We start from the raw sequence: 16,730 nt of genomic DNA, 5'->3' as shown, positions 1-16,730 counted from the left end.
TCTTTGACCTTTCTCATCAACGAGCTGTTTTCGCTTATAGGATTGCCACTGACTGGATGCTTTTTGTTTGTCGCTCCATTCTCAGTAAACCCAAGACACTGCCATGAAAATCCCAGATGGGCGGCCGTTTCTGAGATACTGGATCCGGCGCGCCCGTCACCAACGATCATACCACGCTCAAAGTTGTTTAGGTCACTCGTTTTGCCCCTTTTAACTTCAATCGAACAGTAACTGAATGCCTTGATGCTTGTCTGCCCGCTTTATATAGCAAGCCATGGCCATGTGACCCACTGTCTGTAGGAGCCATACATTTTTGTGAAATTGGTGGTGTAGCTAATAAACTGGCTAGCAAGTGTATGCGTGTACATTGTACTATTCATTTGATGTGAGAGAGACTGAACGTTTGTCTATTTGTTTTCCCTTTTGTACTTAAATTATTTGCCAGTAATATAACATTTGACATGTCTCTATTATTTTGACACTTTTGTGAGTGTAATGTTTACTGTTGATTTCAGATTGTTTACTATCTATTCCACTTGCTTTGGCAATGTAAACATGTTTCCCATGCCAATAAATCCCTTGGAATTGAATTGAGCGTCAAATGTCATATTCAATTGTACATATCCACTCTATGCATGAATTGCGGCAAAGTTAGTTCCTGTTTCAGTCAAGTCTTGCATGGGTCAAAAAAGAACAACCTAATGATTGGTTGACAATAGAGCCTCCCATAATGCAGGTGATGACTGCATGATAAAGTGGCGAAGAGCAACTGCAGAAATGTGCAGTCGACTGAAGTCATAACTTCATGACCTTTGATCACATGATTTTTGTAAAGTTCATGCAATCGTCATCTGTAGTCGGAAATCGGAACATTTTTATTCCCACAATGCAACACACTTCACAAGGCGTTGACCTGACAAAAGTGATCTGCTCGACGCGCCCTGTGTTTAACCCGCTGTTTCACTGACTGACGAGGCTCCACATTTGTGCTTAGGACCCGTCAGCCAAGGCTACGCATCTTCCAGGGGTACGTTTCATGAGCTGGAATGTGGTTTGGAATAAGATGGTCTTCGTTTTCATTGAGTTGTGGATATGCTAACAATATTTACATAACTGATACATTTGATAATATAATTTAAGAAGCGGTTTCATAGTTCATGTCTCACCAACTAGGTCCTCTAGCTAGGCTATGTAAAACAATTGATGATTAGTCGTTGGCCTCTGATGCGAACGATTGCGATTGTTATTTGCCATATGTGTCCGGAATAGGGCAGCTGATTTAAACAAAATTGTACTTTTTGTTAACGACAACATTGTAATAGTAATACAGGCTTTGGCTACACGGCTACATTTAAACAGTAGTGAGGTTATGGTAAACTACATCCTGATTCAGCACAGCAGACATAGGCTATCCAACTTTCCTGCTATAATAAGTTGATGCGCTATTAGGCTATGATGCTCTCTGTTTTATTTACTTTTTGCTTTGATTTTATTAGCGAACTTTATACAAGATGTTTAGGTGCTGTTTAGATTAAAATACAACATTTGGAGACAAGTCAGTAATAAATACAAGTATCACTTACAATGAAGAGAGGTCATTATTAACCTCTATTGACCCATAAATTATCTTGCAAGAGTAATTTAAATGTTGATGTTTGTATTTGTATCCGTTTGGGACTGCTTGAACAACTACTTCAGCACCATAATAATTATAAAGGAAATATCCGAATGATGAAAAATATCTAAGAGTGGTCAAGAAGTAACCAGATTCTATAGCTTTTGATGAACTTGACGTTATCGTCTTATGAATGGCAATGCATTACACTTTTGTCACATTGACTGCCAATTGCATTGGGCCCGTAGTCGGTCTATCGCTTAAATCTTAACCTTCTGAAATTGACTTTATAGCTTGCCTAAGCAGACTAGCATCTTTGCGTGTTCTTTCAGTCCAAAGTTGGTTGTGCCAAATGATCGTACCTCTGGTACAATGAACCAAGCTTTGGTTTCCCGTAAGCTGCTGTGTGTAATTTAAGATAAACATATTTTGTCAACACAGTTAAGCTGATTTACTCAGTCACATTCCAGCAGTGCTGCTTGAATATGGTATTTTATTTATACCATAGTGGTAGTTTACCATACATTTCAGGTCTTTCAGAATGTATAACTATGGCTCTGGTGATGAGCTGCAATGTGTGACTTTGTACTCTCTCCTCTTTCATCTGTCTATTTAGGTCAGAAATGGAGACTTTTAATTATAAACTAAACATGTACATAGACTCATGGATGGGTCCCAGAGGTAAGTGTTATTACTGTTTCATTATGCAATTTTAAATGGCAGTTTAGGAATTATCATATGAATAAATGCTTAATTATTATTAACATACAATTAATTATGACACTATATCTCCTCACGAAATGTTTGCATTGTGTGTTAATACATGCAGTGGAATACACCAGGTCTTTTTGCACCTTCATGATTCTAGAGCAACCTTTCCTGGAGTTAAACAAACATGCTTTGTAGTCACAGCTAATTCTCACTCAAACTGTATTGTATCCTTTTACCCCCTTCAACCAATATGCCTATCCTGCAATGTAACTACTCCTCTCTATGCTCTCTATCTCACTGGAAAGGAAATACAGTAAATATGGGAATAGCGTGCAGAAAAGAAGGAGCTTCTTACACTGTTAGATCAGGTTGTTCTGTCCATGTATTACAGATGAGCGGGTACAGGGATGGCTGCTTCTGGACAACTACCCTCCAACCTTTGCACTAACAGTCATGTACCTGCTGATCGTATGGATGGGGCCCAAGTACATGAGACACAGACAGCCGGTGTCTTGCCGGGGTCTCCTCTTGGTCTACAATCTGGGCCTCACGATCTTGTCCTTCTATATGTTCTATGAGGTAGGCAGGCTACTCCTGATCTGAACTGATAGACATCCGAAGGAGGTGTTGGTATCATCGCAATGCAACACTGCAGGCGGATAAGGGGAAGTGAGAGGATCGGGTGACTGGTAGGCGTGTCTAAATGAATGTTTTATTTGGCTAATTTTGTTGAAGGATTCTGTGAGGATTAGGGAAATTGTGATTCTGATTAGACAAAAATGGTGTCTTGCACTGAAGCCACCCCAGAAGACAATGCTTGTGGGGGAGTGAGTGGGGCACAGCTGGTCTCTGACAGGATCATTGTTAACACAAACAAATCTCTCACCCAACATCAACACAGCCCTCAATTGTTTCTGAAAGCCTGCTGCTATTATTAGAAAGTTTAAGTTGTAACTTCTAATTCTGAAATGGTTGACATGATGTACTGATAAACTGTCTGTATCCTCTGTGGATGTCTATGCTAGTAGATTATATCATTATCGCCAATACTTTCTGTAGTGTAATCAGCCTCGAAATGTCATGATATACAGTGTATTCAGGCCCTTTGAATTGTTCCACATTTTGTTTTATGTTACAGCCTTATTCTAAAATGGATTAAATAGTCCCCCCCATCAATCTACACACACAATACCCCATAATGACAAAGCAAAAACATTTTTTTAAATGTAAAATTTTAGCAAATTTATCAAATATAAAAAACAGAAATATCACATTTATATAAGTATTCAGACCCTTTAGTCAGTACTTTGATGAAGCACCTTTGGCTGCGATTACAGCCTTTTCTTGGGTATGACGCTACAAGCTTGGCACACATGCATTTGGGGAGTTTCTTCTATTATTCTCTGCAAATCCTCAATGTCTGTCAGGTCGCATGGGGAGCGTCCCTGCACAGTTATTTTCAGATCTTTCCAGAGATGTTAGATTGGGTTCAAATACGGGCTCTGGCTGGGCCACTCAAGTACATTCAGAGACCTGTCCCGAAGCCACTCCTGCGTTGTCTTGGCTGTGTGCCTTCCTGTTGGAAGGTGAACCTTTGTGCCAGTCTGAGGTCCTGAGAGCTCTGGAGCAGGTTTTCATCAAGGATCTCTCTGTACTTTGCTCCATTCATCTTTCCCTCGATCCTGACTAGTCTCCCAGATGCTGAAAAACATCCCCACATCATGATGCTGCCACCACCATGCTTCACCTTGGGATGGTGCCAGGTTTCCTCCAGATGGTCCCTCTGACAGAGCTCCAGAGTTATTCTGTGGAGATGGGAGAAACTTCCAGAAAGACAATAATCTCTGCAGAACTCCACCAATCAGGCCTTTATGGTAGAGTGGCCAGAAGCAAGCCACTCCTCAGTAAAATGCACACGACAGCCCACTTGGATTTTGCCAAAAGGCACCTAAAGACTCTCAGACCATGAGAAACAAGATTCTCTGGTCTGATGAAACCAAGATTGAACTATTTGGCCTGAGATTGGGGGGGGGGACTATTTAACCAATTTTAGAATAAGGATGTAACCTAACAAAATGTGGAAAAAGTACATGGGTCTGAATACTTTCCGAATGCACTGTAGTTATACAAATGAGGGACAAAGTCTGTTCTCCACCTGTAAGTCTAAAGTCTTTTCCGTTCATACCACCGTGGCCAAATTGGCCCAATTTGGTTTGCATTACATAAAAAGATTGGCTGTGCCTATGCTGTGTAAATAATTAAACTTGCTGATTCTGACATTGCTTTTAGTCCTCTGAAATCAATGCCACCAATTTAAATCCGAAGTAGTTAGGCGTCCCGAGTGGCGCAGTGGTCTAAGACACTGCATCGCAGTGCTAGCTATGCCACTAGAGATTCTGGGTTTTAGTCCAGACTCTGTCGCAGCCGGCCGCGCCCAGGATACCCATGGGGCGGCGCACAATTTTCCCAGCGTCTTCCGGTTTAGGGGAGGGTTTGGCCAGCAGGGATGTCCTTGCCCCATTGGCGGGACGCGCGCGGTGAACGCTGACATGGTCGTTTCCTCCGTCACATATGTTTAGCTGGGTTAAGTGGGCATCGTGTCAAAAAGCATTGCGGCTTGGTTGGGTTGTGTTTCGGAGGACGCACTGTAGCTACCAATTGGATACCACGAAAAAAATAGAAAATACTAAGTTGTTGCTTTTTGTTGTCACCTGGCACATAGAAATAGCATTTTCACAATGTGATGTTTTTTAAAAATAACCATACTGAATAGCAAACAACCAAGGGGCTGACTTAGGAAATGTGCGCCTTTCATACGCACACCTTTCCGAAACATGCATTTCTTATGCTTTCTCAGTATTTTTGGTTTTCAGACTTACCTTATTCAGTCGCGTAACTCATTCTGCAGGTGTGGCTACCTTGCACGCTGTGAATACATTTTATTAAACCGCTGAAAACCCTCCAACTTGCTGGCCAACAGATTTTGTTGTGGAGATTTCATTCAATAGCGTTTTCAGTACATTTATCTTAAGTTAATCCTTTAAAGACGGTGTACCTTTTTAAAATTTTGTCAACAGACTCACTAGAATATATAGAGAGAACGGGTTCAGAATATTAGGCAACAATGAGAGAAGGCCATCTAAATGTATGCATATTTGTCTCAGTTTCAGAAACAATTGGTAGATTTAAAAATATTCTGATCTTGTAGATTATTTAGGGTTAGGAAAGTATTTATGAATCATATAAAATGCATTTGGAGAGCATTTACACACACAAAAAAGAACTGGTTTGATTCATTCTGAAAATGGCCACATTCAGTTTTTCAACCCATGGTAATTTTGGACGGTTAGTTTACACACACACACACACACACAAACACACATACACACATATACATACATACATACATACATACATACATACATACATACATACATACATACATACATACATACATACATACATACATACACATTACACACACATGCACTTTTACACTCATAATTTGCTGCTGCTACTCAGTTCTTTATTTTACTCTTATTATTATCTATTCTGATGCCTAGTCACTTTACCCTTCCTTCATGTACATACAGTATCTACTTCAAATACCTCATACCTCTGCACATTGATCTGGTACTCCCTGTTGAAAGCTCCATTCTTGTGTAGATTTATTCTTCTTGTGTTTTTATTTTTAAACTCTGCGTTGTTGGGAAAGGCTCGTAAGCAAGTTTCACTGTAAAGTCTGCACCAGTTGTATTCGGCACATGTGAAAAATAACATTTGATTTGACATAGAATTATAATAGAAAAAATAGTATACAATAATAGGCTATACTCTCGTCTATTGCCTGCACTAACAATTGATCTGTGTGATGACACGGCAAAGTATTACGCCATGCGTCGGGTTCAAACTGTTATGGGTTGGTCTGAACTCAGCTCCAGAACAATTTAATTAGTGTCAATGAATGTTAATGTCATTTAAAAAAAAAAAAAAGATTTTCAATTCCCTTATCCAAATGGATTACTAATTTACCTACTCGTATCAAAATGTAAATTACAGTGCATGAAGAATGGTGTTATTCCTATCGGGGGAAATAAAGTACATTCTTTTTCCACTTGGAACCGACAGGTTGCTGGACCTTATTCGTGGTTTCTTTGATTGTAAAGGTAGTGGACTTAATTAGGGAATTAAGTCCAGGACATAATACTGCAAATCTGTAGACACACCTCCACCACACACTTGTCCCTCCAGAGATGAAACCTCTCTCATCGTCACTCAACGCCTAGGTTTACCTCCACTGTACTCACATTCTACCATACCCTTTTGTCTGTACATTACACCTTGAATCTATTCTACCACGCCCAGAAATATGCTCCTTTTATTCCCTGTCCCCAACGCACTAGACAACCAGTTCTTATAGCCTTATCCTACTCCTCTTCTGTTCCTCAGGTGATGTAGAGGTTAACCCAGGCCCTGTAGCCCCCAGTTCCATTCCTATCCCCCAGGCGCTATCATTTGTTGACTATAACCGTAAAAGCCGTGGTTTCATGCATTTTAACATCAGAAGCCTCTTTAAGTTTTATTCACTGCTTTAGCACACTGCGCCACCACTGATGTCCTAGCCGTGTCTGAATCCTGGCTTAGGAAGGCCACCAAAAATTCAGAAATTTCCATCAACTACAACATTTTCCGCCAAGATAGAACTGCCAAAGGGGGTGGAGTTAGCCTGCAGAGTTCTGTCATGCTATCGAGGTCTGTGCCCAAAAAAGTTTGAGCTACTACTTTTAAAAATCCACCTTGCAGAAATAAGTCTCTCACTGTTGCCACTTGTTATAGACCCCCCTCAGCCCCAAGCTGTGCCCTGCACACCATATGTGAATTAATTGTCCCCCGTTTATCTTCAGAGTTCGTACTGTTAGATGACCTAAACTCAGCCGTCCTACAATCTAAGCGAGATGCCCTCAATCACACACAAATGATCATGGAACCTACCAGGTACAACCCTAAATTCGTAAACACGGGCACCCTCATCGATATCATCCTGACCAACCTGCCCTGTAAATACATATCTGCTGTTTTCTACCAGGATCTCAGGGATCACTCATTGCCTGCGTCCATAATGGGTCTGCGGTCAAACGACCACCCCTCATCACTGTCAAACGCCCCCTAAAGCACTTCAGCGAACAGGCCTTTCTAATCGACCTGGCCCGGGTATCCTGTAAGGATGTTGACCTCATTCCGTAAGTAGAGGATGCCTGGTTGCTCTATAAAAGTGCTTTCCTCACCATCTTAAACAAACACGCCCCATTCAAAAAATGCAGAACTAAGAACAGATATAGCCCTTGGTTCACTCCAGACCTGACTGACCTTGACCAGCACAAAAACATCCTGTGGCTTACTGCATTAGAATCAAATAGCCCCCGCGATATGCAACTTTTCAGGGAAGTTAGGAACAAATATACACAGGCAGATAGGAAAGCAAAGGCTAGCTTTTTCAAACAGAAATTTGCATCCTGTAGCACAAACTCCAAAAAGTTCTGGGACACTGTAAAATCCATGGAGATTGAGAGCACCTCTTCCCAGCTGCACACTGCACTGAGGCTAGGAAACACTGTGACCACCGATAAATCTACGATAATCAAGAATTTCAATAAGCATTTTTCTACGGCTGACCATGATTTCCACCTGGATACCTCTACACTGGTCAACAGCTCTACACCCCCAACAGCAACTTGCCTAAGCCTCCCCCATTTCTCCTTCATCCCAATCCATCAGATAGCTGATGTTCTGAAAGAGCTGTAAAATCTGGACCCCTATAAATTAGCTGGGCTAGACAATCTGGACCCTCTCTTTCTAAAATTATCTGCCGCAATTGTTGCCACCCCTATTACTAGCCTGTTCAACCTCTCTTTCATATCGTCTGAGATCCCTAAAGATTGGAAAGCTGCAGCGGTCATCCCCCTCTTCAAAGGGGGTGACACTCGAAACCCAAACTGTTACAGACCTATATCTATTCTACTCTGGGAAGACCCAGTTACATCTGCTGCAGAGGATAAGTACATTAGAGTTACCAGCCTCAGAAATTGCAACCCAAATAAATGCTTCCCAGAGTTCAAGTAACAGATCCAGCTCAACACCATTCAGAGGAGACTACGTGAATCAGGCCTTCATGGTAGAATTGCTGCAAAGAAACCATTACTAAAGGACAACAATACTAAGGAGACTTGCTTGGGACAAGAAACACAAACAATGGACATTAGACTGGTGAAAACCTGTCCTTTTGTCTGATGAGTCCAAATTTGAGATTTTTGGTTCCAACCGACTTGTCTTGTGAGACGCAGAGTAGGTGAATGGATGATCTCCACATGTGTGGTTTCCACCGTGAAGCATGGAGGAGGTGTGATGGTGTGGGGGTGATTTTCTGGTGACACTGTCAGTGATTTATTTCGAATCCAAGGCACACTTATCCAGCATGGCTACCACAGCATTCTGCAGTGATACGCCATCCCATCTGGTTTGCACTTAGTCCCACTATCATTTGTTTTTCAGCAGGACAATGACCCAACACCCCCAGTCTGTGTAGGGGCTATTTGACCAAGACGGAGAGTGATGCAGTGCTCCATCAGAGGACCTGGCCTCCACAATCACCCGACCTCAACCCAATTGAGATGGTTTGGGATGAGTTTGACCGCAGAGTGAAGGAAAAGCAGACAACAAGTGCTCAATATATGTGGGAACTCCCTCGGCAGGGTAGCCTAGTGGTTAGAGCGTTGGACTAGTAACCGGAAGGTTGCAAGTTCAAACCCCCGAGCTGACAAGGTACAAATCTGTCGTTCTGCCCCTGAACAGGTAGTTAACCCACTGTTCCTAGGCCATCATTGAAAATAAGAATTTGTTCTTAACTGACTTGCCTAGTTAAATAAAGGTAAAAAATAAAAAAAGACTGTTGGAATAGCCTTCCAGGTGAAGCTGGTTGAGAGAGTGCCAAGATTGTGCAAAGCTGTCATCAAGGCAAAGGGTGGCTACTTTGAAGAATTTAACATTTTATTTAACAGGCAAGTAAGTTAAGAATAAATTCTTATTTACAATGACGGCCGTCCCTGGCCAAACCCGGATAACACTGGGCCAATTGTGCGCCGCCCTATGAATCTAAAGTATACAAATAACATTTGTTTAACACTTTTTTTTTATTACTACATTATTCCATTTGTGTTAGTTCATATTTGTGATGTCTTCACCATTAGTGAATGTAGAAAATAATAAAAACAAAGAAAAATGCTTGAATGAGCAGTATATGGACATTTACCCCATATATCCTTCGTTTTGAATTACATAGTAAGAATAAAGAAGATTTAGTTTTAGTGTATTACTGATAAATGGTGTATTATAAGTCAAGGAAAAATATTCTAGTCTGCAGTATATTGTTGTGAATAATTGTTTTGCTAACATAGTAAAAGTGGGCATGCAGCATTACATTTAAAACAACAGCAGGCATAACAATGTCATTGTTGAAGTGATTAGTGTCTGTGTTGAGACTTTTGTGTTATTTGATGTGTCCTCTGCATGTACGAGATTACCCAGTTGTGTAGTGAAGCACAACATTTGCCAATCACAGGCCTGTCCTTATTCTACTTTCATCCCCAAGGGCACATACAGGGCAGTCACTCTCCTGGTGCCGCAATCATCGGATAATATCACTCTATGCCTCGAAGTCATCAACATAATTAGCTCTCTGCTTTGCCCTGCTTTTTTACCGTCCTGCTCTGGACTGTGTCCTGTCTCGATTCAAATGCACTAAAATCCTGTGGGAAAGATGAATGTAATTCAGAAAAAGTTTTTTTCAGTACAACATAAAAAGGGGGGGTAATTCTGTCTCTGAGTAGTGCTTGGAGTTTGAGCACATAACACAGCTAAAATAATACACTTTAAGCTGAACCTGAATCTGGACTTTAAACTCGTTACATTTAACCCTTTGTTTTTGTCAGTTATTCAAGGCAGTGGTGGATAAAGGCAGAGCCATTTCCATCCATCCCAAATGAGATGAAATGTGTGAACAAGGCCTCCATTTAGTAACTGGAATCACTGGACTGCTCAACAACAATAAACAATGCAGTCACAATGTTGCAGTGGCAACAAAAAGGGTACTGATATTCTCTCTGGTAAATGAGACTAAAATGGAGAGGAGGAGACACAAAATGACTCACAGATATAATATTGCCCACTGTCCACGCCTGCAGCAAGTATGTGAAGCTAGCATCCTAAATTCCAATGTAAATTCTAACAGGTTTACTATCAGATTTTGTATGGGAGAAAGCAAATTGATGTCGCAAGTGTTTTTAATTTTTTTGTTGTTTAAAAAAAATCTTATGACACTTGCAATACAATAATTAAATAAATGTGATATTACAATACAAGGGCAGTGAGGTATTAATGTGATTCAAGCTGTGTGAAGATGCCAAAGACATGACGATTTAGGTTTTTCTAAATCACCTTCTTCTCTGTCCCCAGATGGTGTCTGCTGTGTGGCACGGGGATTATAACTTCTTTTGCCAAGACACACACAGTGCAGGAGAAACCGATACCAAGGTAAAGCAGTCTCATTCTATGTAACCCCTCTGTTCACATTATATAGACTTTAATATAAAACAATCTGTTAGATTCAAAATGTGTATAGTATGTGTGGTGAGAAATGCATTGTCACCAGACACCAGCTTGACTTCACCCTTTCGTTCATTCTCTTCGTGATATTTCCATACCCTTTGGCTCACTACCAGAGATGCAAATAATAGCTTGACAACAAACTTCAAAGACAAACTAATTACCAGATCAATATGTACTGAGCTACTGTTATTGATATTTTCTTGTCCTGGTGGCTTCCAATTCTACTGGTACATTTCACCTCAGCCAGTACCTGCAAATTCTAACAGATAACCAACTGGGCACAGACATCAGTTTGTCTAGTTTTGATTTACTTTTGGTTGTCAACTAACGCAAATTCAGTGTGAAATCACCAACAAATGTCACCATGTCATTGGATTTAGGTCAAAAGTTGGGTGAACAAAATATGAAAAGCCCTTATGTTGATGACTTTTTGCAAATCCAATCAGTTTTCCACATTGATTCAACATTATCACATAGATTTTTTTGGTTGAAATGACATGGAGACAAAGTTGATTCAACCAGTTTTTGCCCAGTTGGCTGTCTGACCCTGTGGCTTCCCATCTATTTAATCTGTGCTGCTGTCATCAATAGTGAAATGTGTGATTGGATTGCAGTTCTACAGCAGGGTTTCTTAAACTATGGGTCGGGACCCAAAGTGGGCCCTGAGTTTGTGGGAAGTGGGTTGTGATTTATGAGAATACATATATAATCACACACTATTTCTTCTTAATTTGGGTTGTTGGAGGACGATTTGGGTCACGGGAGGACGGTCAATTTTTCATTTGGGTCTCGAACTGCTAAAGTTTAAGAATCCCTGTTCTACAGTGATTTAAAACTTGTAAAAGTGTCCCTGCCGTCACAGTAGTGGATGATCATATTTTTTATGTGTCCTTAATAGAGATTTCAAGATTATTTCAGTACAGATGACCATTTTTTTGTCCCTCAACACAACTGGTCAAATGATTTTCACTGGCCATTCCTCATAGGGTGAAATACAAATCTGCCAATGTATGAGTATTGAGTATATCCTTGCAGGAAAGTGAACGACTAGAAAAAGTATTGTATTGGCTGAAAGCTTGACTGTTATTCTTTGCTTTTTTTCTCATTTCAGATCATAAATGTGCTGTGGTGGTACTACTTCTCCAAGCTCATAGAGTTTATGGATACCTTCTTCTTCATCCTACGGAAGAACAACCATCAGATCACGTTTCTGCACATCTACCACCATGCTAGCATGCTCAACATCTGGTGGTTCGTCATGAACTGGGTGCCCTGTGGTCACTGTGAGTGTTCTAACACAATATTCCCCTTCTATCCTCAACACAGTGGGATAAGCAAGTCAGTTTACACAATGAATCATTCAGAACCACTAAAGTCAAATCCACTGAGCTTTAGGTGAACCTTTTCTACACAATTCCTGAAATAGGCTTGGACAAGTAGCATATATACAGTATATACAGTGCATTCAGACCCCTTGACTTTTTCCACATTTTGTTACATTACAGGCTTATTTTACAATGAATAAAAGCGTAGGTATGTAGGTAGGTAGGTATGCCCTTATCTATATATATATATCCTTATCAATCTACACAAAATACCCCTTAATAAAAAATTTAAAAAACATGTTTTATAGAAATGTTTGCAAATTTACATAAGTATTCAGACCCTTTGCCATGAAATTTGAAATTGAGCTCCGGTGCATCCTGTTTCCATTGATCATCCTTGAGATGTTTCTACAACTTGATTGGAGTCCACCTGTGGTAAATTCAATTGATTGGACATGATTTGGAAAGGCACACACCTGTCAATATAAGTTCCCACAGTTGACAATGAATGTCAGAGCAAAAACCAAACCATGAGGTTGAAGGCACAGATCTGGGCAAGGGTACGAAAAACATTTCTGCAGCATTGAAGGTCCCCAAGAACATAGTGGCCTGCATCATTCTTAAATGGAAGAAGTTTGGAACCACCAAGACTCTCCCTAGAGCTGTCCGCCCGGCCAAACTGCGGAATCGGGGGAGAAGGGCCTTGGTCAGGGAGGTGACCAAGAACCCAATGGTAACTGACAGAGCTCCAGAGTTCCTCTGTAGAGATGGGAGAACCTTCCAGAAGGACAAGCATCTCAGCAGCACTCCACCAATCAGGCCTTTATGGTAGGGTGGCCAGACAGAAGCCACTCCTCAGTAAAAGGCACAGAACAGCCTGCTTGGAGTTTGCCAAAAGACACCTAAAGACTCTCAGACCATGAGAAACAAGATTCTCTGGTCTGATGAAACCAATATTTAACTTTTTGGCCTGAATGCCAAGCGTCACGTCTGGAGGAAACCCGGCACCATCACTACAGTGAAGCATGGTGGTGGTGGCAGCATCATGCTGTTGTGATATTTTTTAGCAGCATGGACTGGGAGACTAGTCAGGATCAAGGGAAAGATGAATGGAGCAAAGTACAGAGAGATCCTTCATGAAAACCTGCTCCAGAGTGCTCAGGACCTCAGACTGGGGCAAAGGTTCACCTTCCAACAGAACAATGATCCTCAGCACACAGCCAAGACAACACATGAGTGGCTTCGGCACATGTCTCTAAATGTCCTTGAGTGGCCCAGCCAGAGCCCGGACTTGAATCTGATCGAACATCTCTGGAGAGACCTGAAAATAGCTGTGCAGCAACGCTACCCATCAAACCTGACAGAGCTTGAGAGGATCTGCAGAGAAGAATGGGAGAAACTCCCCAAATACAGGTGTGCCAAACTTGTAGCGTAATACTCAAGAAGACTCAAGGCTGTAATCGCTGCCAAAGGTGCTTCAACAAAGTACTGAGTAAAGGGTCTGAATACTTATGTAAATGTGATATTTCTGTTTGAAATTATTTTTTTATTTTTATAAACTTGCAAAAATGTCTAAACCTATTTTTGCTTTTTCATTATGGGGTATTGTGTGCAGATTGAGGGGGGGGGGGGCAATTTAATCAATTTTAGAACAAGGCTGTAACCTAACAAAATGGGGGAAAAGTCAAGGTGTCTGAATACTTTCTGAATGCGCTGTACATGGTATATTATTCTAAGTAGCCATTCAGGTGTCTTTGATTACATGTTTTTCTTGACTTGATTCTGTGATTGAGAAACCTTCAAGTGAAGTAGATCCGTTGTTAGAATTAAGTGTGAATTGAACCTACTTTTATTTCAGGACTGCACAGCATGTTTTTCTTGTGATATACTGTACCTTCACCTTGTAATTCTTTACCCTCTCACTGTGGCAAACAGTGTCCTAGAATAGTAATATATTAATCATCTATGCAAAGAAAGTTAGAAAACAGGCATGAGATGCCAATAATTCTCATGAATTGATGTCTAATGTAGATTAATTATCTACCCCATAGTCTCTGACACTGCTAATGTAGATGAATCATTTACCCCTTATCTTATGTCTCTGCCTCAGCCTACTTTGGTGCCTCCCTGAACAGCTTCATCCATGTCCTGATGTACTCTTACTATGGGCTCTCTGCTGTCCCGGCCTTGCGGCCCTATCTATGGTGGAAGAAATACATCACACAAGTACAGCTGGTGAGCCTGCATTTCCATATGTATTGTTTAAAACCCTCAGAGATGGACTTTCACATCCATAGTAATCATCCAGTGTATAGTTCATCCAATCTGAGGGTCTTCGTGAATGTAACAAAGGCCACAGGAACCATTGGGCCATTGGTACAGAGTGAAAGTAGCATGTGTATTCTGATCCCTATAATCTTCTGCACTGTATGCAATGGCAATGTTTTCCATGGATGGAGCAGTGTTTTAAGTGCACTAAGTTACAGAAATATGTATTTTGGAGATGTTCCAAAACTGTCTTGGATTATTTCTGCATGTATTTTTGATATTCACTTAGTTTACAAACAGGTCATTTGAGTTTTGTCTCATTTACTCTCTAGATTCAGTTCTTTTTGACCATGTCCCAGACGATATGTGCAGTCATTTGGCCATGTGATTTCCCCAGAGGGTGGCTGTATTTCCAGATATTCTATGTCGTCACACTTATTGCCCTTTTCTCAAACTTCTACATTCAGGTGAGCAAATATAAAACCCTTGCATTAATTAGACATACCGTAATTGTTATTATTATTAATGAATTATGGTGTTATGAAGTATTTTACATTGCCATGATGGTGACGGGGTTAAATATAACAGTGCATTGTTGTCAGTCATTTTGGGGGGGCGGGGTCAGATTTGTAGCACATCCTAATATATTGACTCCTTCCCTCTGTTTTTAGACTTACAAGAAACACCTTGTTTCACAAAAGAAGGAGTATCATCAGAATGGCTCTGTTGCTTCATTGAATGGCCATGTGAATGGGGTGACACCCACGGAAACCATTACACACAGGAAAGTGAGGGGGGACTGAATCTTGAATACTGTTACAATCCTAACTGTAGGACATATCTACTGTATGTAATGTCGCTAGGAGAGAAGGGATAAAACATTTCTTCATGAGGATTACTAATGAAGAAATGTATTAGAAGAGTCTAAGCAAGTTAATTCACAAAAGACGAGACATGTTTATCTGAAAGAGATTCCTAACATTTTGCACACCGCAACCTGTTATTATTCATATTGAATCAAAGTTCATTAGAGTTTCTAAACAAGCATAGCATAGGGAGTAAACTACAGCACAGTAACCCCAGAGACCCACTTCCTTTTAATGCTGCACAAGATGTTCAACTTTGTCTGTCTTCAGTGTGGTGGGGACAAAGCTTTAATCAACCTTGACCCATACAGAAATAATAACTTATTTTCTATGTTTTAATTCACAACATATGCACTTGTCTACATGCTTGTCCATGAGGGAAAAAAATATATTTTGGGGATTCTGTTTTGTAAAAGGTACTATATCTGTTTTTTTTCTCTCAATATATTTTCTCTCAATATATTTTATTTGACCACAAGGTCATACAATCATTTATAAGTATGCAAAATAGTTGCTTCAAAAAAATGCATTAAAATACACAAGCTGTACAATATCAACATAAATAATTAGATACTGATTTGTGTTCCAAAATGGCTTTGCATACAAGAAAGGAAAGATTAAAAAAACAAACAGGATTGTCACTTATGGCTGAGCATTATTACCTAACATACCAGTAATAGATAGTGATCTTTTTCTTTTTTTACACTATGTGTCCGTATCATTCCCACCCTCCCGCCCCCAGTCTTATTCTTCTACTTTTCTTTGTATCTTCTTATTGAGGTTCCCGTCATGAGTATATACACACTAGTACAAATCTAAACTCAGGTACATAATCAATCTGACCGGTTTCGGTTTCAACAAAAGAAAGAAAAGTTTGCCATGTCTTATAAAATAAAGTTGTGGATCCACTTTGTGTACATTTCATTTTCTCCAAAGTGAGACTTTGCAAACATACTATTAACCCACTGATTGTAAAATGGTGTGTTTGGCTTTTTCCTCGGGGTCAAAATCAGGGTTCTTGCAATCAGACAGGCGTAAACCAAGGCATTTGCTTCCACCTTTGGTATTCCAGAACTACCAACAGTTGTCCCAGATAGATATTAGTGGGTCAGGACTTATAGATACTTGTGTTTATATTGGACATTGCATTAGAAATGGCATCCCAATAGCCTTTTAGTTTTGGACACTCACACAACCAGAACATATTTTCATAAGTTGCAGAGGTATGTTGGCATTGTTCACATTTCGGGTCAACTTGGGAGTAGAACTTAGACAGCTTGGCAT

The 16,730-nt window shown here is 40.4% G+C and overlaps 1 protein-coding gene across 1 annotated transcript; it reads left to right on the top strand.

Annotated features, from left to right (window-relative positions):
- Positions 1-851: 851 nt before the first annotated feature.
- LOC118398342 (elongation of very long chain fatty acids protein 5-like) lies at positions 852-16,354 on the top strand. The gene is made up of 8 exons (XM_052473965.1): positions 852-1,027; positions 2,232-2,296; positions 2,718-2,905; positions 10,835-10,912; positions 12,099-12,270; positions 14,423-14,547; positions 14,913-15,047; positions 15,252-16,354. The coding sequence occupies exons 2-8, from the start codon at positions 2,239-2,241 to the stop codon at positions 15,381-15,383; spliced, it is 888 nt and encodes a 295-aa protein (XP_052329925.1). The 5' UTR covers positions 852-1,027; positions 2,232-2,238; the 3' UTR covers positions 15,384-16,354.
- The last annotated feature ends 376 nt before the right edge of the window (positions 16,355-16,730 follow it).

Source organism: Oncorhynchus keta, chromosome 2 (genome assembly GCF_023373465.1).
Source record: "Oncorhynchus keta strain PuntledgeMale-10-30-2019 chromosome 2, Oket_V2, whole genome shotgun sequence".
Taxonomy (NCBI): domain Eukaryota; kingdom Metazoa; phylum Chordata; class Actinopteri; order Salmoniformes; family Salmonidae; genus Oncorhynchus; species Oncorhynchus keta.
This window is presented reverse-complemented; position numbering and strand designations above follow the sequence as displayed.

Bases quoted from the DNA above. Each gene is read 5' to 3' on its own strand.
- LOC118398342 (XM_052473965.1), top strand. From the start codon at position 2,239: ATGGAGACTTTTAATTATAAACTAAACATGTACATAGACTCATGGATG. The intron at 2,297-2,717 runs GTAAGTGTTATT...CATGTATTACAG, and splicing joins CTCATGGATGGGTCCCAGAG to ATGAGCGGGTACAGGGATGG. The intron at 15,048-15,251 runs GTGAGCAAATAT...CTCTGTTTTTAG, and splicing joins TCTCAAACTTCTACATTCAG to ACTTACAAGAAACACCTTGT.